At 37.6% G+C, this 21,677-nt stretch overlaps 1 protein-coding gene across 1 annotated transcript; it reads left to right on the forward strand.

The window, feature by feature from the left end:
* Positions 1-4,571: 4,571 nt before the first annotated feature.
* Positions 4,572-20,404, forward strand: CFHR2 (complement factor H related 2). The gene is made up of 5 exons (XM_033200647.1): positions 4,572-4,771; positions 10,529-10,723; positions 11,900-12,076; positions 18,952-19,134; positions 19,924-20,404. Exons 1-5 carry the CDS (start codon positions 4,714-4,716, stop codon positions 20,121-20,123), a joined length of 813 nt encoding a protein of 270 aa, XP_033056538.1. The 5' UTR covers positions 4,572-4,713; the 3' UTR covers positions 20,124-20,404.
* Positions 20,405-21,677: the final 1,273 nt, after the last annotated feature.

A 21,677-nucleotide genomic window follows, 5' to 3' on the forward strand; every position in this document is an offset into this window, starting at 1 on the left:
TACTGATGGGGTTTTGGTATAGGTGTCCTTCCTGTTTGATAGTTTTCCTTCTAACAGTCAGGACCCTCAGCTGTAGGTCTGTTGGAGATTGCTTGAGGTCCACTCCAGACCCTGTTTGCCTGGGTATCAGCAGCAGAGGTTGCAGAAGATAGAATATTGCTGAACAGCAAGTGTACCTGTCTGATTCTTACTTTGGAAGCTTCCTCTCAGGGGTGTACTCCACCCTGTGAGTTGTGGGGTGTCAGACTGCCCCTAGTGGGGGATGTCTCCCAGTTAGGCTACTCAGGGGTCAGGGACCCACTTGAGCAGGCGGTCTGTCCCTTCTCAGATCTCAGCCTCCATGTTGGGAGATCCACTGCTCTCTTCAAAGCTGTCAGACAGAGTCGTTTGTGTCTGCAGAGGTTTCTGCTGCTTTTGTTGTTTTTGTTGTTAACTGTGCCCTGTCCCCAGAGGTGGAGTCTACAGAGACAGGCAGGTTTCCTGGAGCTGCTGTGAGCTCCACCCAGTTCGAGCTTCCCAGCGGCTTTGTTTACCTACTTAAGCCTCAGCAATGGTGGGCACCCCTCCCCCAGCCTCGCTGCTGCCTTGCGGTTAGATGGCAGACTTCTGTGTTAGCAATGAGGGAGGCTCCATGGGCGTGGGACACTCCCGGCCAGGTGTGGGATATATTCTCCTGGTGTGCCCGTTTGCTTAAAGTGCAGTATTGGGGTGGGAGTTACCCATTTTCCAGGTGTTGTGTGTCTCAGTTCCCCTGGCTAGGAAAAGGGATTCCCTTCCCCCTTGCACTTCCCAGGTGAGGCGATGCCTCGCCCTGCTTCCGCTTTCGCTGGTCGGGCTGCAGCAACTGACCAGCACCGATTGTCCGGCACTCCCTAGTGAGATGACCCCAGTACCTCACTTGAAAATGCAGAAATCACCGGTCTTCTGTGTCGCTCGCACTGGGAGTTGGAGACTGGAGCTGTTCCTATTCGGCCATCTTGCTCCGCCCACCAATAGTATTTTGTTGACTATTTTTGCATCTATGTTCATCAAGGATATTGACCAGAAATTTTCTTTTTCATCTGTGTCTCTGCCAGGTTTTGGCATTCGGATGATGCTGGCCTCATAGAATGATTTTGAAAGGAGTCCCTCCTCCTCAATTTTTTGGAATAGTTTCAGTAAGAATGATACCAGCTCTTCCTTTCATATCTGGTATAATTTGGATGTAAATCTGTCTGGTCCTGGGCTTTTGCTGGTAGGTAAGCTTTTAATTACTGATTCAATTTTGGAACTCACTTTTGCTTGGCTTGGAGATTGAATCTAAATGTCCATCAATGGTAGATTGGATTTTTAAAATGTGGTACACATTTACCATGGAATACTGTGCAGCCATAAAATGTAGTGAGATAATGTCCTTTGCAGGAACATAGATGGAGCTGGAGGCCATTATCTAAGCAAACTAACACAGGAACAGAAAACCAAATATCATACATTCTCACTTATAAGTGAAAGCTAAACACTGAGTACATGTGGATACAAAGAAGAGAACAGCAGATACTTGAGGGTGGAGGATGGTAGTTTCTTCCACTTGATTGCATCAGCTATTGAAGCTTGTGCATGCATCATGAATTTCTCATGCCATGGTTTTTATCTCCATCAGGTCACTTAAGGTCTTCTCTATATTGTTTATTCTAGTTAGCCATTCATCTAATCTTTTTTCAAGATTTTTAGCTTCCTTGCTGAAAGGAGGATGGGTTTGAACATCCTCCTTTAGCTTGGAGAATTTTTTTATTATCGACATTCTGAAGCCTACTTCTGTCAATTGGTCAAAGTCGTTTTCTGTCCAGCTTTGACCCACTGCTGGTGAGCAGCTGCGATCCTTTGGAGGAGAAGAGGTGCTCTGGTTTTTCAAATTTTCAACTTTTCTGCTCTGGTTTCTCCCCACCTCTGTGGTTTTATCTACCTTTGGTCTTTGATGTTGGTAACCTACAGATGGAGTTCTGGTATGGATGTCCTTTTTGTTGATGTTGGTGCTATTTATTTCTGTTTGTTAGTTTTCCTTCTAACAGTCAGGTCCCTCAGCTGCAGGTCTGTTGGAGTTTGCTGGAGGTCCACTTCAGACCCTGTTTACCTGGGTATCACCAGCAGAGGCTGCAGAACAACAAATATTGCAGAACAGCAAATATTGCTGCCTGATCCTTCCTCTGGAAGCTTTGTCCCAGAGGGACACTCATCTGTATGAGGTGTAAGTCTCCCCTACTGGGAGGGTGTCTCCCAGTTAGGTTACATGGGGGTCAGGAACCCACTTGAGGAGGCAGTCTGTCTGCTCTCAGACCTCAAACGCCATGCTGGGAGAACCACTGCTCTCTTCAGACCTGTCAGACAGGGACGTTAAAGTCTGCAGAAGTTTCTTCTGCCTTTTGTTCAGCTATGTTCTGCCCCCAGAGATGGATTCTACAGAGGCAGCAGGCCTAGCTGTGCTGCAGTGGGCTCCGCCCAGTTCAAGCTTCCAGGCCACTTTGTTTACCTACTCAAGCCTCAGCAATAGTGGATGCCCCTCCCCCCACCAGGCTGTTGCCTTGCAGGTCAATCTCAGACTGCTGCACTAACAGTGAGCAAGGCTCTGTGGGCGTGGCACCCGCCCAGCCAGGTGCAGGAGAGTATCTCCTGGTCTGCCGTTTGCTAAGACCATTGGAAAAGCACAGTATTTGGGGAGGAGCATCCCGTTTTTCCCAGGTCCAGTCTTCCATGGCTTCCCTTCACTAGGAAAGGGAAGTCCCCTGACCCCTCATGCTTCCGGATGAGGCAATGCCCTGCCCTGCTTCGGTTTGCTCTCCGTGTGCTGCACCCACTGTCCAACCAGTCCCAATGAGATGAACCAGGTACCTACGTTGAAAATGCAGAAATCACCCATCTTCTGCACTGATCACGCTGGGAGCTGCAGACCAGAGCTGTTCTTATTCAGCTATCTTGGAACAGTGACCACATTTGTTTTTCTTGTAGAAACACTCTGCTGCTCCAATTCAGGGATGGTGATGGCAGATAATTTATTTGCAAATGATTGAGGTTTTCTAAGACTTAGATTACTGATAGAAAGAAAGGAATGGGCAGGAGAATGTGTCCAAGGGATTGACTTACATTGATGAACCATTGAATCTAATTTGGGTATGGTGGGAAGAGAGAAAGTGAAGGGAAAAGAATAGTGAAAAAGTGTCAGGGTCATTGAATGGTTAGAACAAATTTAGTACAGTAAGTGAGCTAAAAAGATTGTTGAAATAGTCTAGAGTGTGACACTTAATATTTAGATAATTTAGGTAGTTTAATTGGAAATGACAAGGTTTAGATAGACTAGAATCAATAGTGGAGACTACTAGTGGCTCACAGGGACTTCTCTGGTTTCTTGATTGAACATAGCTATGTGCATTCCCGTTGACTTCTGAATCACCATCAGTAAGTTTCATCTTAGTGGGAGTCCTTAGGCTGTCCCTTTCTCCAAATTTTGCCATTAAATTTCTGGCTGACTGGCCACTTTGTTGCTTGCTCCAGCTAATATCCTGTACATGTACCAGTCTTCTGTACTTGCTTCCCACTGTAACCTCTTTGTATTCAATAGGATCCTTGGGCAGGGATTTTTCCATGCTGTAAAGTAATTCCCCTTCAGTGGGGCAGCAGAGCTTCCAGTCCACATAGACTGCTTGCCTATCCAGGGTTCAACTTCTGAGCCACAGAACTGGACTGCAAGACAAAGGTGGATAAAAGCAGTCACTCTTCTTACTGAGATTTATGTAGACTTTCTAGAATAAATATTTCCCAACAGTATGCTCTTTGGCCAATTTCTAGAGATTATTTTTATAATTGTATCCAGTTTTATCGCTGCCTTTTTGGTGGTGATTGACTATACCAAGACCCACAAATACCCATTCTCAAAGTACCGTCTGAACAAAATGATTTTGAAGTAAAATTTATTTGTTCAAAAATTTCGGGAACCTTTACATACCAAAAATTATTCTTGATTTGACTTTTTATAGTCTACAAAATATGAAAATTATTAAGAAGTTATCTTTTTTTTTTTTGACAGAGTCTCACTGTGTCCCCAGGCTGGAGGGCAGTGGCGTGATCTCGGTTCACTGCAAACTCCACCTCCCAGGTTCATGCCATTCTCCTGCCTCAGCCTCCCAAGCAGCTGGGACTACAGGCACCAGCCACCATGCCTGGCTCATTTTTTTGTATTTCTAGTAGAGACGGGGTTTTATCATGTTAGCCAGGATGGTCTGAAGTTACCTCATTCTTAATACCAGTTTTAAGAGGAATTTACAACTAGAACAGTGGTGCTGGACTGATCATCTGTTGTTGCTTGACTATTGATGTAGCTGAACTCTTGGCTAGAAAAAAGAAGGGGCTTCCTCTTTCCTCTTCAATGGCCCATTTCTGAATATTCCAAACTCAGAGACTCAGGGACCACAGCAAGGATATTGAACAGCTTTTATTTTACTCAAGTAAATATTACACAATAAATTCAGAGTATTATTATGAAAACACTGATTAGACACTATTTGCTTATTTTGCACAATCTTCCATGAACTTTGATGTTTACCACAAAGGACGTTACTAAACTAGCTTCCAGTTAGTACACTGAAATTCAAAGTCATGCTCATAACTGTTAATGAAAGAGATTCAAAGCAACACCACCACCACTGAAGTATTTTTAGTTATATAAAATTGGAACTACCAGGCATGTGGCTCATGATCAGTGTAATTCTAATCTCACAGATATCCTCTGTTGGGGGAAAAGGTAAGTTGAAAACAGACCTGAATATTTAGTTCCTTTTTCAGATACATTTATCCGTTTTTGTGTGTATGCTTACATATTTTTTAATGAATAAGTAGCTGAAAATATTTTAAGTTATTTATAATGTTAATCTATTTTATGGAAATACTTTCTAACATGCAATTAGCAGGAAAATAGAATAAAATTAGTTCTCTCCATCCTCTAAGTTACAAAGGTAAATGGCCGCCAAATAGAGAACGTAAAGAGGAATTAAATGAGGGAAAATCTGCTATAATCACAGTGGCAAGGTGAACTATTAGTGTAATTCTGCATAAACTCTGCAATGTCACTAACTAGAAAAATCATTCTCAAAAAGATTTGGCCACCTTCAAAGTGCTTTTAGGATTTTATTTTCCTAAATTTGATCATTTAAATTGTAAAGGTCTTTAAAGTGGAGGAATTCCCATTCAATCTAATTATCATTCAACAGAGGGAAATATATTTCACTGAAACAATAGAAAATATCACTTATATATAAACCAGTGAACTGTCAAGAAATTGCTCCTTCTGAGCTCTTAAATATCGAGAATGAAGTAATGTATCACCTCTTTAGTAACATTACAAACTGCTTCTTACGATATTTTATAAATAGTCCCATTTTATTTCATGTTGAAATTAAGACCACCATATCACATGAATTGCAAACAAAATCTCTACCAAGGTCTAGGATACTAATTAAACTATGTGTGTACATGGAGTTTTGATCATTATGCTTTACTCTTTGATTTCCAGAAGGCTTTTACTTTACTGTTTTGCTGTTTCCTAATGTTTACAGACCTTTGAAGTTTTATTTGAACAGTTTCTCGTCTGTCCTGACATAAGAGAACAATATGAACAATAAAATTCTTTCCTTGAAATATTTGCCGTTAGAAGTGTTGCAAAGCATTATTTCTATTGGTTTGAAATTCATTTCATTTTGTTTTCACTTTTAGTGCTGAGTTGTAATCACAGGAGTGCGACTGTATGAGTGTATTTGATTTTTCTTAAGTCTGTGTTTATGGTATTCATTAAGTGGCTTATACACTTATTACAAATGGCATTACAAGGGGATTTCTAAACAGGGGGAAAGCAGAGGAAGATGAGTGAAAAATATGAGAGAAATATACAGAATTTTGACAATTCCTAACCCTGCCCCCACCAAAAAAATGTTCAAGCTTCAATCCAGTCTCTGGGAGAACCTTCAGTGACATTCTATCTAAAGGTTGCCTAGATGTTAAATGATCTGTAAGTGTGTGTTAGTTACACTGTCGTTTAGACGTCTATTGAGAGCCCTGCCAAACAGCAAAAACAACACACTGAAGCAACACATTTGTATACATAGAAAACTACATGCTTCCAGTAGCAAAATATTTATCAAGCAATATGTTGTGCTTCATGTAGCAAAGAAGCTGGAAGAAAATGACAACCCCAACCACACCTCACTGCAACTTACCATAGCGTCCCAAAGAAAAGCAAAATGTAAACAGGCAAATAAATTGCAAGACTATATATAGGTGGCTGTGAGTGTGTGCACGCGTGTGTGTGTGTGTATATAAACAGTCATACATTACTTAATGATAGGGGCACGTTCTGAGAAGTTCATCCTTAGGCGATTTCTTTCTTATTCAAACATTATAGCGTGTACTTACACAAACCTAGGTTGTATAGCCTACTACCTAACTAGGTCATATGGTATAGCCTGTCGCTCCTAGGCTGCAAACCTGTACAGCATGTTATGGTACTGAATACTGTGGGTAATTGTAGCACCATTGTAAGTATATTTTTATCTAAATATAGCAAAAATACGATAAAAATACAGTATAAAACATTACAAATGGCACACTTGTATATGGCTCTTATCATGAATAGGGTGTGCAGGACTGAAAGTTGCTCTCAGTAAGGCATTACATGAGTGGTGAGTGAATATGACAGCTTAGAACATTACCATAGACTACTGGAGGTGGAATAAACACAGTATACTTAGGCAAGACTAATTTATTTTATTAATTAATTAATTTATTTAAATAGTTTTGGCGGGAGCAGGTGGTTTTTGGTTACATGGATAAGTTCTTTAGTGCTAATTACTGAGTTTTTGATACACCCAGGATAGACTAAATTTATTTTAAAACTTTTCTTCAATAATAAATTAACCTTAGTTTGTATTAACCTTTTTACTTCATCAACTTTAATTTTTTTGTCTTTTGAGATAATATTTAGCTTAAAAAACATTGTAGAGATGTACAAAAGATTTTTTATTTCTATTGTTCTATAAGCTTTTATCTTTTAAATATTTTACTTATTTATTTACTTTTAAAACCTTTTGTTAAAAACAGACACAAACACACACATTAACCTTGGCCTACAAAGGATCAAGATCATCAGTATCACTGTCTTCTTCCTCCACTCTTGTCCCACTAGAAGGTCTTCAGGGCAGTAACGCACATGGAGCTGTCCTCTCCTGTGATAACAAAGGTTTCTTCTGGAATAGTTCCTGAAGGACCTGAGGAAAAATTAACTGTTTTACAGTTAATTTTTTAATGAATAGAAGTGAATTATAAAATACTGATAACAATTATAATATATGAAATACATTAACCAGTAACACTTCTATATTATCATCATCAGGTATTACGTACTGCACAAAATTGTGTGTGGTATATTTTTATGTGACTGACAATGCTGTAGGTTTGTTTACACCAGCAGTGCCACAAACATGTGAGTAATATATTGCACTGCAATGTTATGATGGCTATTAGGTGATAGGAATTTTTCAGCTAAGCTATAATCTTATGGATCCCTTGTCATATAAGCAATCAGTCATTGACCAAAATGTCATTATGTGTTGAATAACTGTATGACTGTGTGTGTGTGTGTGTGTGTGTATATATATATATAATGTGTGTGTGTGTATATATATCCCAGAAGAAATATATTCATAATATTCTACCAGAATGTTGAGACAAGAAAAATTATTTTCTACTTTTGAAGTGGGTGGTTGTGTAAAGGAGGCTTGCAAAAAGACATTAACACTCCTAGCTAGCACCATTGTAGATATGCACAATGAATATTTGATGAATGTCATAGAGTTAGTTCTGGAAAACCAAGCTATTCTGGATAACAAAGAATATGTAGGTGCAAATGTATGAAAATAAACTACTATAATTTTGGAGGAGTGAAGGATAATCGAAAGAGTTATGATAGGTTAATACTATCAAGAGAGGAGTCTTTCCCTCAATACCTTTACCAAAACTATCTAATGTCAAATTTTAAACAGATAATCAATTTCAGGTTTCACAAGGTGAAAATATTTCAAATATTGTGCAACATTAAACATTACTTGTAGATAGATGAGAAAGAGAAATTTCTCTTAATTTGTCAGCTGAATTTCTGCACACATCTTCCAAATAAGGTGAAAAATAAAATTATTCCTTATACAGCAGTACTATATTGCAAAAATATCTTGAGATAAAAACAAACAGCAGTATTATATTGAGGAAATATCTTGAACTTACTTACTCAAAGGTAAAGTATATACTTTACTTACTCAAAGATATATATACTTACTCAAAGATAAAGTATATCAAACCCATAAAATGTACAATATCAAGAGTGAGCCCTAACATAAACTATGGACTTTGGGTGATAATTATATTGATGGTGAGGGAGGTTATCCATGTGGCAAAGAAGAGGAAGTGGTATGTAGGAAATCTCTGTACCTTCCACTCAATTTTGCTGTGAAAAACCTGTAAATAAAAAATAAAGTCTACTAAAAAATATGTGTGTATATATATATATGTATGTGTACAAAAAAAGTCAAAAAGTATGAAGATTTCACTCATTTTCTACATTGTTTTAATATATCTTGCACCATAGTGCGTATGGATGCATATATACATATACACAGTAGTCCTTTAGTATCCTGAAGGAATTGGTTCCAGGACTCTACTCACTCCCAGTAGATACCAAAATCCATGGATACTCAAGTCTCTCAGAGAGAATGGTGTAGTATTTGTATATAACCAGGTGCATATCCTCCCGTACAATTTATTTTATTTTACGTGGGTTTTTTTTTTTTGCTTGTTTGTTTGTTTGTTTGTTTGTTTTTTGAGGTGGAGTCTTGCTCTGTCACCTCCAGGCTGGAGTTTAGTGGCATGATCTCAGCTCACTGCAACCTCCTCCTCCCAGGTTCAAGTGATTCTTCTGCCTCAGCCTCCTGAGTAGCTGGGATTACAGGAGCACACCACCACACCAGGCCAAATTTTGTATTTTTAGTAGAGATGGGGTTTTGTCATGTTGGTCAGGCTGGTCTCAAACTCCTGACTGATTTGTTTTTCTAAGACCACCAGAGCGGGCACAAAAGAACCAGCGACTAGGCAAGTGTAGGAGCAAAACTGCAAGTTTATTTTGGTCACCTAAGGTGTGGGGAAGAGGTCTGTCCGCCTCCGGCAAAGAAGGCCGACAGAGTCCCCCGGTGGGGCTCTCGGACGGAGTTCCCACAGTCCCGACATCCTGACAGGAGTGGGGCTGTGAGAAGGCCGCGCGTGGCGTCCCTCCAGAGCGGCTTTTCTAGGAGTGGGAGGGCAATAGGCGGGGCACGGGCGTGTCAGGGGGCGTTCCGCAAGTGCGACCAGGTAAATCTTGGTCTCTTCGGATTGACGTCACCTGGCGCATGCCTAGTTGGTCTGCACTTTCCCGGGTCGCCGGCTGCATTTTCCCCCGCACGGGAAAAGTTGGGGGGGGGATGAAGAACCCGGAACTGCACCATCTTGCCTCCGTTCATCCAAACACTGACCTCAAGTGATCCCTCCACGTCAGCCTCCCAAAGTGCTGGGATTACAGGCATGAGCTACCGCACCCAGCCCTCTCATACAATTTAAGTAATTTAAGTAATCTCTTGATTATTTAAAATACCTAATACAATGTAAATGCTATACAACAAAGGAAATAGCAATGATCTTTCTCCTGAGAAACATTTATGAGAGTTAAGAGAGAAATAGATATATGAAGATGTTCTTTTTCCCTAAAATAGTTTACAAACGTAAAATATTTTATTATAAAAACAAAAATACAAGTATACACATATAAATACAAATATACAAATACATATTTGTATATATAACATTTACCAGAGTTTAGCTCTAAATTTATCTTGATTGAGTTGTTCTTAGTAATTTTCTTATAATCTCTAAATTATTTCCACTGAAACTATATTAACTTTGTAACCAGAAAATATTCAAAATGATATTAGTAAACAAAAAACAAAACTACCTACGCAAAATCTTTACTGCACCAGAAAAAAAAATAGGACAGAGTTTCTGGTGGAGATATCTATGACGGTCGATGAGAATAGAGAAAAGAAGTAAGTTGAGAGCTAAAAGCAACCTTATCACTCCTCTACTGTATACTATGCAGATAAGGAAGATTTGCTACTCTTGTACTCTGCTTCATTCTTAAATTGTGGTGTGAGGGTTTTCTTCTTGAAGACATTGCAGGAGAGTTCATATTTCATATCACTCCAAAATATAAATTTTATATGCATTAACAATGACCTCCTCAAATACTACTGTACTCTTAATTAGTGATGTTTTTTCATTCCTAATTTGTACACTTGAAAGCATTTAAGCCAAAGGCATTTAAGCTAAATGAAAGAAAAAAACTGTAAATGAGATGATTAAAATATAATCTACTGATTTATTTATGTAGCTTATTATGTAATTCTATAGTTTTGTTTTATTTTCCCAGCAACATTTTGTGATTTTCCAAAAATAAAACATGGAATTCTATATGATGAAGAAAAACATAAGCCATTCTCCCAAGTTCCTACAGGGGAAGTTTTCTATTACTCCTGTGAATATAATTTTGTGTCTCTGTCAAAATCTTTTTGGACTCGCATAACATGCACGGAAGAAGGATGGTCACCAACACCAAAGTGTCTCAGTGAGTAAATGCCCTGTTCATTAAATGGATGTCATTCAGTGAATAAAGAAGGATGTGCCAGACAAGATCATAAGGTCTTGATAATCACAGGGGCAGTGACCAGAGGAGTTGAAAGATGGGAGATGTAGTCCTCCTATTTTGAGATGCCTCCTATTAGAATCAATGAAGAATAAATATGTCAACTGTCTTGCGTTACCTGGAAATGCTCTACATGTTGAAATATATTCATTATTTTAGACTGATGATTAATATATTTGACTGCTAATATTTCTTTACTAATATTCATTTGGCAGCAGCCTAATCGTAGTTTTCCTTTGAAATGCCATTTTTATACATATTCTGTTTTGAATTTACCATTCTTCTGCACATTGTAAGAAGGTTTCACATTTTCACTTTTATATTTCAATAAATCATTTATTTGGTCGTTCAAAGTGTAGCTATTAATACTCCAACAAATGTAGAGCGCAGACTCCAATGATAACAGGTGTATTAAAAGAGAAAACAATTGGGAGACAGATAGATGAGGCAACAAAGGAAATAGCAATGATCTTACTCCTAAGAAACATTTATGAGAGTTAAGAGAGAAATAGATATATGAAGATGTTCTTTGTCCCTAAAATAGTTTATAAACATAAAATATTTTATTATAAAAACCATAGAGCAACAATATGAAATATTTTCTTCTATATATACATATAAAAGAAAAAATATATTTCAGCATATATATATAGTAGCATGACTTAAAGTCTTTTGAAAACGTTTATATTTGATTTCAGCTTTGAAAGTTTTCCTTTAATTTTTTTTTTTTTTTTATTTAGACAGAGTAAGACTCTGTCACCCAGGCTGGAGTACAGTGGCGCCATCTTGACTCACTGCTACCTCTGCTTTCTGGGTTCAAGTGATTCTCCTGTCTCAGCCTCCAGAGTAGCTGGAATTACAAGTGCGCACCACTATGCCCTCTAATTTTTGTATTTTTAGTAGAAACAGGGCTTCACCATGTTGGCCAGGCTGTTCTCAAACTCCTGGCCTCAAGTGAGCCACTCGCCTCAGCCTCCCAAAGTGCTGGGATTACCAGCATGAGCCACTTCACCCGATTTATTAAAATATTATAAAATGCAGTTGTACTTTTTCTTTGCTACTTCCATCTTGTATATTAATCCGTTTTTGGGTCCTTAGGACTGTGTTTCTTTCCTTTTGTGGAAAATGGTCATTCTGAATCTTCAGGACAAACACATCTGGAAGGAGATACTGTACAAATTATTTGCAACACAGGATACAGCCTTCAAAACAAGGAGAACAACATTTCATGTGTGGAATGGGGCTGGTCCATTCCTCCCAAATGCAGGTCCACTAGTAAGTACAACGCTGTTCTCTCAGATGCTGTTATATATTATAAAGTTTAAAAGAAATAAATCTTTTTTTTACAAATCAAATATAAGTTAAATATAGGTTTTACCACATACTTCTATCATTATTCATTTGATTTTCAGTTCCAATTATGTCTAAGTGGATGTGCAATAACATAGTTTGCCTAACTATATAAATCAAATGTATGTGATAAGTAAAAACATTAAACAAGAATACACCTTGAATATAATCCCTTGAAGTTTAAGTAATGCCTGTGTGTGGTTTATAGTGTCAGGTTAATTGACAAGAAATGGTTACAAAACTGAAGTATTAAAGTGAAAATAAATCAAATTCTAATTAAAATGTCTTATAAGTAAGACAGCATTTAATATGTATCTTTATTTAAATTCATATGCTTTATTGAATAAATCATCAATTCCTAAGTTTTAGAAAGTCCATACTTCTGAGACGTATATTTATTTGTGAGCGGCTTAGCATTTGGAAAACGATTCTTTTGGAAACCTGTGGCATAAATGATGGCGCCTCCCAGTCCTGTGTGAACTCTTGTAATTCTTCATCTTTATAGCGCCTCAGTAGTTGTTCTTCGCCCAGCCCAATACGATTCCGTCCTATGCTTGCACAGCTCAGTATTCAACTAAAAACACAAGGAGCCCCATGGAAACTTCTACAGCTCTTTCTCTTCATACCACTTTCTCTCTGCTACTATGTCCAGTAACTTCTGGCCACTGTAGTCTCCAAGACTGACCTTATTAGTCTCAACTAAAGAAGACCACTGAGTTCTTCCTGGGTTCTCCCTCACAGCACAGAGTCTAAAAAAGGCCTCCCAGCAAACAGATGGGGCTGTGTGCTATGGTAGTTTGGGGTGTTGAGGTTTTTTCATTTTCTTAGTCATCACGGTTGTGTGCTGGGAGATTTCCAGTGTTCTTGATATATATTTTGTACAGTTTTCTAATTTTTTTCCAGCGGGATGCTATGTTGATACCAGCTATTCCATCCTATCAAGAAATAGAATCCGTGGTATGCTTTTCAAAAGATGTTATGTTATCAAATATTATTCCACATCTTCAATACTTAATTTAAAACCTCTAGAGTAGGGCACAGTGGTGTGTGCCTGTAGTCCCAGCCACTGGGAAGGCTGAAGCAGGAGGATCACTTGAGCCCAGGTGTTCAAGACTGCAGTGAGCTATGACTGCACCAGTGCACGCCAACCTGGGCAACAGAGTGAGACCCTGTCTTCCCTAAATTTAAACTTCTAGAAAATTGACTCTTCTTAAAACAGCTGAAACTGTGATAGTTTTTTGGTGAACAGTTAAATCATAGTATCTTTCTATTACTACAGGATTAAACATGATTAACACTTGCAAAAAAAAAAAAAAAAGAACAAATGTTATGAATACCAGAAAATTCCAGTGATTGAATAGGGTTCAGGATTTATAGGCTTCAGTGATGGCATAAATATTTCCATGCTCTCTCTATATCATGAACAAGCTCTCTTCAATTTGTGGGATGGTGGCTATTGTCAGCCCAACAATTATATTTTAGAAGCTTGACAAATTAAGTTTGACCAGCTGTATCCCATACAAGCTGGCTCTCTCTTGTGTACAGTCTGTAAGACTTTGTTAGCCTTTGATTAAGTCTGTTGCTTTGTGACACAAAAAATATCCTGGGTTTAATTCATGTTTTCCCCGTCCAAGAACTAGAATAAGCCATACCTCCAATAAGTTCTGGTTCCATTCAGTGAGTAATGACATTCTGAAACTAAGTTGCCAAAATAAAGTTGCTTCAAAACTTAGCCCATTTTATTTAGTCTGACAAAGAACACATCTTCTTGTTCAAGTTCTCAGAATATTGCTACCTTTCCCTCTCTGCCTGTTGCTTATTCCAAAAGCATAAGGCAACATATTGAGGTTATAAGAGTAGATGGAGGAAGTCAGAATCTCCAAAGTGGAAGAATTCAGCAGAACAGTCTATGTCCAAGGTTGAATGGTAGCTCAAGAACACCGTGGAGAGTTAATAAAGTTTCAGGGCAACTAGACTCATAATGATAGGTGCAGAGTCTGTTTTTTCATCTAAGGTAACATTTTGCAAGTTATGGTAATCTATGTTCCAGGGATTACTACAGAGCCATCTTTGGGAGCCATTATTCCTTCTACAACACCATGCAATAACCACATATGAATGAAGCAGCTGGGAAACCCTACATCAGCCAAGATCAATTATATTTATTTATTTATTTACTTAATTACTTACTTATTTCCTTATTATTTTATTTATTTATTTTTTTTTTTGGAGACAGAGTCTCACTATGTTGCCCAGGTTGGAGTGCAATGGTGTGATCTTGGCTCCCTGCAATTTCTGCCTCCAAGGTTCAAGCGATTCTTGTGCCTCAGCCTCCTGAGTAGTTGGGATTACAGATGTGTGTCACCACACCCAGTTAATTTTTGTATTCTTAGTAGAGATAGGGTTTCACCAAGTTGGCCAGGCTGGTCTCGAACTCCCAACCTCAGGTGATCTGCCAACCTCAGCCTCCCAAGTGCTGATACTACAGGCATGAGCCACTGCACCCAGCCAGATCAATTATTTTCAATGGTATTTTGTTTTTACAATTAGATTTTTAAAAAGATGACAATCAATAAAGAATTGCCATCCAAAATATTGGAATAAAATACAGAGATTTAGGGATACAAGTTTTATGTAAGTGAAATGAGTCACATTCTAGTGGGATTTGCTCGAGTAAACTGCAATCAAACCATTAAAGTGCCAATAACAGTACATAAAGCTAGTCATTTTAAATAATATTTATGAGATTATTAATTAGAAAATATTTCAATTTTTTTGTGTGTATACTTGATTTATTCAGATTATTTACTCTGTTTTTAATGTCAATTATGTATTTTATGTAAGAATTAATATATGCTTTTATAAACTAACCATTAATGAGAGATGATTAAATAAGAAAAATAAACACATATTCATATACATAATTATTTCTAATTGAATCAGAAGATATTCATAATGAGTTTTTATAAACATACTAGTGATAGAGTTGAGAATAATGGAAAGGTTCAAAAAACCTAGAAGATGGGTTTTTTAAAAAGTCTTTGATATTTAGTTACCCATTTGTAAAATTGGGATTAATTTGCTTTATAATTTCCCTCCAACTTTCTCCCCATAGGAGTGAAATTGGCCAAAAGAAAGGGGCTACAGTCCCCATGCAAGTTCAAAACCCAGCAGGGCACTCATTAAATCTTAAATCTCCAAAAATGGTCTCCTTTGACTCCTTGTCTCACATCCAGGACACACTAATGCAAGGGGTAGACTTCCAAGGCCTTGGGTAGCTCCACTTCTGTGGCTTTGCAGGGTTCAGCCCCCAGGGCTGCTCTCATGGGCTGGCATTGAGTGCCTGTGGCCTTTCCAGGTGCATAGTACAAGCTGTTGGCTTATCTACCATTCTGTGGTCTGGAGGAGAATAGCCCCCTATGCAAAGCTCCACTCGGCAGTGCCTCAGTGGTGACTTTGTATGGGGGTTCCAACCCTACATTTCCCTTCCACACTACCCTAGCAGAGGTTCTCCATGAGGACTCCGCCCCTGCAGACTTTTGCCTCGACATGCAGGAATTTCCATACAACCTCAGAAATCCAGGCAGAGGTTCCCACTTGGAACCAAAAAAAAGCTCAAAATCTTATCTTCTGTGCACCCACAGGCACAACACCATGTGGAAGCTGCCGAGGTTCAAGGTTTGCATCTGCTGAAAAAATGACATGAGCTGTATCTTGGCCCCATTTAGCCACGGCTGGAGCTGGAGCAGCTAGGACTCAGCAGGGCACCAGGTCCTGAGGCTGCACACAGCCACAGGGCCCAGGCCCATGAAACTATTTTTCCTCCTAGGCCTATGATGGGAAAGCCTCAAAGATCTCTGACATGCCCTAGAGTCATTTTCGCCATTGTCTTAGGCTATTAACATTTGGCTCCTTGTTACTTATGCAAATTTCTGCAGCAGGCTTGAATTACTCCCCAGAATATTAGTTTTTCTCTTCTACTACATGGTCAGGCTGCAAATTTTGCAAACCTTTATACTCTGTCACTCTTGAATATTTTGCTGCTTAGAAATTTCCTACTCTAGTTACCCTAAATCATCTCTCTCAACTTCAAAGTTCCACAGATGTCTAAGGCAGGGGCAAATTGCCACTAATCTCTTTGTTACAGCATAGCAAGAGTGACCTTTGCTCCAGTTCCCAATGAGTTTCTCATCTCCATCTCAGACCACCTCGGCCTGGACTTCATTGTCCATATCACTATAAGCATTTTGGTCAAAACCGCTGAACAAGTCTCAAGGGGGTTCCAAACTTTCCCTCATCTTCCTGTCTTCTTCTGAGCCCCCTAAGCTGTTCCAACCTCTGCCTATTACCCAGTTCCAAAGTCACTTACACATTTTCAGGTATCTTCATAGCAGTGCCCACTGTACCAATTGACTATATTAGTCCATTCTCACACTGCTATAAAGAACTTCTCCAACCTGGGTAATGTATCAATAAAGTAGGTTTGGCCAGACACGGTGGCTCACACCTGTAATCCTAGCACTTTGGGAGACTAGGGCAGATGAATCACTTGAGGTCAGGAGTTTGAGACTAGCCTGGCCCACATGGTGAAACTCTGTCTTTACTAAAATATAAAAATTAGCTGGGCATGGTGGTGCACACCTGTAATCCCAGCTACTCAGGAGGATGAGGGAGGAGAATCGCTTGAGCTGGAGAGGCAGAGGCTGCAGTGAGCCGAGATAGTGCCACTGCACTGCAGTCTGGGCAACAAAGTGAGACTCCGTCTCAAAATAATAATAAGAATAATAATAAATAAATAAAATAGGTTTAATTGACTCACAGTTCCACATGGCTGTGGCTTCAGAAAACTTACAATCGTGGCAGAAGGGGAGGCAGGCACTTCTTCACAAGGCAGCAGGAGAGAGACAAGTGAGCGAAGGAGGAACTTCCAAACACTTATAAAACCATCAGATCTTTTGAGAACTCACTCACTATGGTGAGAACAGCATGGGGGAAGCCATCCCCATGATCCAACCACCCCCCACCATGTCTCTGCCTCAATACCTGGGGATCACAATTCAAGATAAGATGTGAGTGGGGACACAAAGCCTAACTATATCAGGTGGCAAGTATGTGCGATAAATGATGTGAATGCAAAAAAGAGTAATTTCAAGCGCTCCAGATACCAGTATCTCCTCAGGCTTCTAATATCATTCCCTTCTTATATTTTTAATAGATTTGGAACAATTTAATGTAATTAAGTCAAAATAGCTGATATATTTTTTCAAGTTATGAGAAAAATATTGTACAGTATAGATTGGTTCTACATGTCACTATTAGTTTATGTCTTATGGTCAATCTTGGAAGTGTTCAGTCATTTTTTTTTTTATTGTTTTCAGTCCGGTACTTTTTCTCTTCTTTTTCTGGATTGCCTCTCCTTATTTGTTGTTGTTTGTTGTATTCTAAAGGTCTCTGAAGCTCAGTTCAGCTTTCTGTTTTTAGTCTATTTTCAGACTGGGTAATTAATATTGCTCTGTATTGAAGTTCACGAATTTATTCATCTGTCAACTCCCAATGTATTATTAAGCCTATCAAGTGGTTGTTTTTTAATTCTTGTTTTACTATTTGGGTTTATAATTCCTACTGGACTTTTCAAAGCATCATCAATTTCAACATCTGTGTCTTCTTAGTGTTGTCTTCTGTTATTAATAATTGTCTTTTCTATATTGAGGGTTTCCTGGTCCTTAATATGATGAGTAATTTTTAAATTTATTCTAGATATTTTAGGTGTTATATTTTGAGTACTGGATTGCAAAAAGTCTTATTTGGCAGCTTCCATTGCTGCCATGCTGGGTATAAGCCCAGGTTTCCCACTTGGCTTCTGCTGACATCATGGGAAAAGGGAGAGGTGTCTTGTTACTTGACCATGTAGATGAAAGTTTAGGTTCCACAGTTGACCTCTGTTTATCTGGGAGTGTGGAGGGTGGTCATTGGCTTCTTAGGATCTTTCCTACAGTATGTAAGTTATTGGTAAAAATTCTTTTCCTGGGCTTTTGGGTATAGAAAGTAGGCTCTTCTGGGGATTTTCTTTTTTTATCTGAACCTCATTTTAATACTGGGTTGCAGTCTTCTCCAGTGTCCTAACCAGGATACACAGGAGTCCAAAAGAAAACCCACATGACCCTGCTGTGTCATTCCTTGAGTCCTGAAGTCTCTAGCTAGATCAAAGTCTCTATATCTTTCAGAGTCTTCTTATGTTCTTTTCTGTTTTTTTTTTTTTTTTTTTTTTTTTTTACATTGTGTCCAAAATTCGAGTTGTACTTAGCATAAGGAAAAGGTAGAAAAGTTCGTTCCTCATTTTGCCGATACCAAGAATCCAGCAATTTTCTTTTACCTTCTATTAATTTGTATTGTTTAAATTTTTCAAGGAATTAATGTTTCTCTTGTAAGGCAAATGAAAATAAAGAATGAAATGACTATGGACCCAATAAACTCCAAAGAATGTTGAATTTAAAATAAGAAACTTTGTGTTTGTCATAGCTTTCTATCTGTTTAGCATGTACTCATTTAGAAAAACATTTCTTAATCCTGGAATACTACGAGGTGTCATCTTTGTTAATGCTGTATGTGTTCATTCAGTGAGGAGAAAAGAACTTAAAATATAACTTTCAGTTTGTAGGATACATTTTACTCCAGGAATCATTTCATTCAGCACAAATCACAAAAGCCCTGAAAGAATATGAAGTGCCTAGTTTGTATTTGCCTTATTTGAACTTGCATTTTTATTTGCTCTCCCAGTAAATCAAATGATGTTTTTTTAGTTTCTGCAGAAAAATGTGGGCCCCCTCCACCTATTGATAATGGAGACATTACTTCATTCCCATTGTCAGTATATGCTCCAGGTTCGTCAGTTGAGTATCAATGCCAGAGCTTGTATAAACTTGAAGGTAATAATCATATAACATGTAGAAATGGACAATGGTCAGAACCACCAAAATGCTTAGGTAAGTACTTTAGTATTCTCATGGGTTCTGGAAAAATCAATGTGATGAGTCTGATATTTCATTGTTTGTAATAGAATTTTCACAGATTAACAAACAACCATTCTGCTGAATGCTTGCCTACCAAACGTTTATATAATGGAATGTAAAGTTTAGAAATTTTTCTCTTTATATTTATGTTTTATTTTAAAACATTTCATTGATAAATGAAAAGAATATATATTCATGTTCTACAACACATTGTTTGATAAATTTAGGAAGCAATGATTACTACAAGTTAATTAACACATTCATCACCACCTATGGTTACCACTGTGTGTAAATGTGTGTGTGTGTGTGTGAGATAAGGACTCTTAAAACCTGCTTTCTCTTCAAATTTCAAGTGAATAATACCATATTATTAGCTATTAATGTCATTACATTTCTTTATTTGATTCCCAGTTCTTGTTCATCTTATTACTGAAAGTTTGGATTCTTTCACCAAAATCATAATCAAACAGAAACAGCAATGATAGGTTTTAAAATACAACTATCTTCATATAACAATTGATGTTATGAATCTGGTAATAACATTAAATTATCATCCATTAAACACAGTACCTCATTTTTTACATCGTTTACCATTTTAACTTTACTTAAATCTATATTATATTTTTACAGCAATGGTTTGGAAAGGATTTAGAGAAATAATTCCTCAACCATCATATAACATTCTACTTGAAAACCTGTCTATGAGTCTGTGAAGATTTGCATACTACTTAATGTTTTATGTTCATTTTTTTCTACTTTCAGATCCATGTGTAATATCACAAGAAATTATGGAAAAATATAATATAAAATTAAAGTGGACAAACCAACAAAAGCTTTATTCAAAAACAGGTGACATAGTTGAATTTGATTGTAAATATGGATATCATCCAACAAAATCTCATTCATTTCGAGCAGTGTGTCAGGATGGAAAACTGACATATCCCAGTTGTGAAGAAAAATAGAATAAATGGCATTACTATTAGTAAAATGCACATATTTTTCTGAATTTATTATTAAATCTGTTTTTAATTTCATTTTTCAAGTACTGTTTTACTCATTTTTATTCATAAATAAAATTTTGTGTTGATGTGTGAAAATGCAATTACAATCTGAGATGTGTCACAATGGTGAGTACTATCTTCACCAAATCTAAGTAACAACCTAGGAATTGTCTTTTTTTTTTCTCCTTTTTAAAAAAATTGACAATAACTGTATATATTCATGGGGTACATAGTAATGTTTCCATATATATAATGTATAATGGTCGGTTAGGATAATTAGTATATCCATTATCTCAAACACTTATCATTTCTTTGGGTTGGGAGCATTAAATAGTCTCCTTCCAGCTATTTGGTACTCCACAGTATATTATTGGTAACTGAAGGAATTATATCTAAATGTTACCCCCACATATCTTGAAATGTCAGTTCCTAACAGTCACAGCCTGGGAGTTCATGTTAGCCTTCTTTCAGAGCTTGCAACTATGTATATCCACATAACTAATCAAAATAATACATGTTTTGGTGAGAATTAGCATCTGCAATGGTTAGTTTTATGTGTCAACTTGGCTAGGTTATCAAGCCCAATTATTTAATCAAATGTTAATCTAAGTGTTTCTGTGAAGAAAGTATTTTATAGATGGAGTTAATAACATCTACAATAAGTTGCCTTTAAATAAAGATTACCCTTGATAATGTGGGTGGGTCACATTCAATCAATCGAAACAGTAAGAGTCAGAACTTAGGCTTCCAAAGAAGAAGAAATTCTACCTCAAGACTATAACATTGACCCTTGTCTGAGTTTCTACTCTATTCACCTATGAATTTTGGACTTGCTTATGCCCACAAGTCAAGTAAACCAATTGCATAAAAAAACCTCTCTCTATCTCATCTATCTACATACATCTCACACTATACATTCTGTTTCTCTGGGAAACACTAATACATCATCTTACCACTTAATTTTTTTTAACCAATTAAAATCTCTCACTATCTTCCTAGGATTTGTATCACTTAATATTCACTAGAGAGGCTAGTTTGACCAATTATAAAATTCTCATTTAACAAGAACAACTAAGATCAAGTGAAGAAAAAACTTTTCCAAAGTCTGACTATAAGCTGGTAATTGAATTTACTACCAAATTACAAACCATTTATTTTAAAGAATCTGTGGTTAAAATTAACCTAGCAGGCACCAATGTTTTTCTGTTTCGCAAAATGAACCACATATTTAATGTTATTTCTCTAGTATTCATGGTCATCTGATCTCTCAAACCTGGCGCTTGGAAGGTAGGATCTGTTCATGAAGGGTCAGAGTGAAGGAGCACCATAACTTAACCTGTATCTTCCCAAGTCTCCATCAGAACCTTTGTCACACATGAAGCCAAATATTTTGGTTCAAATATTTCTCTCAGTATTGCTGGGTTAAATTGTTCATTTTCTTTACTTTCCACCATGAGATGTTTTAATTTCACCAAACTTGTTAGCAGCAACCAAGAAATTGCATTTCTACTAACT

This window comes from Trachypithecus francoisi, unplaced genomic scaffold (assembly GCF_009764315.1).
Source record: "Trachypithecus francoisi isolate TF-2019V2 unplaced genomic scaffold, Tfra_2.0 Lachesis_group5, whole genome shotgun sequence".
Lineage (NCBI taxonomy): Eukaryota > Metazoa > Chordata > Mammalia > Primates > Cercopithecidae > Trachypithecus > Trachypithecus francoisi.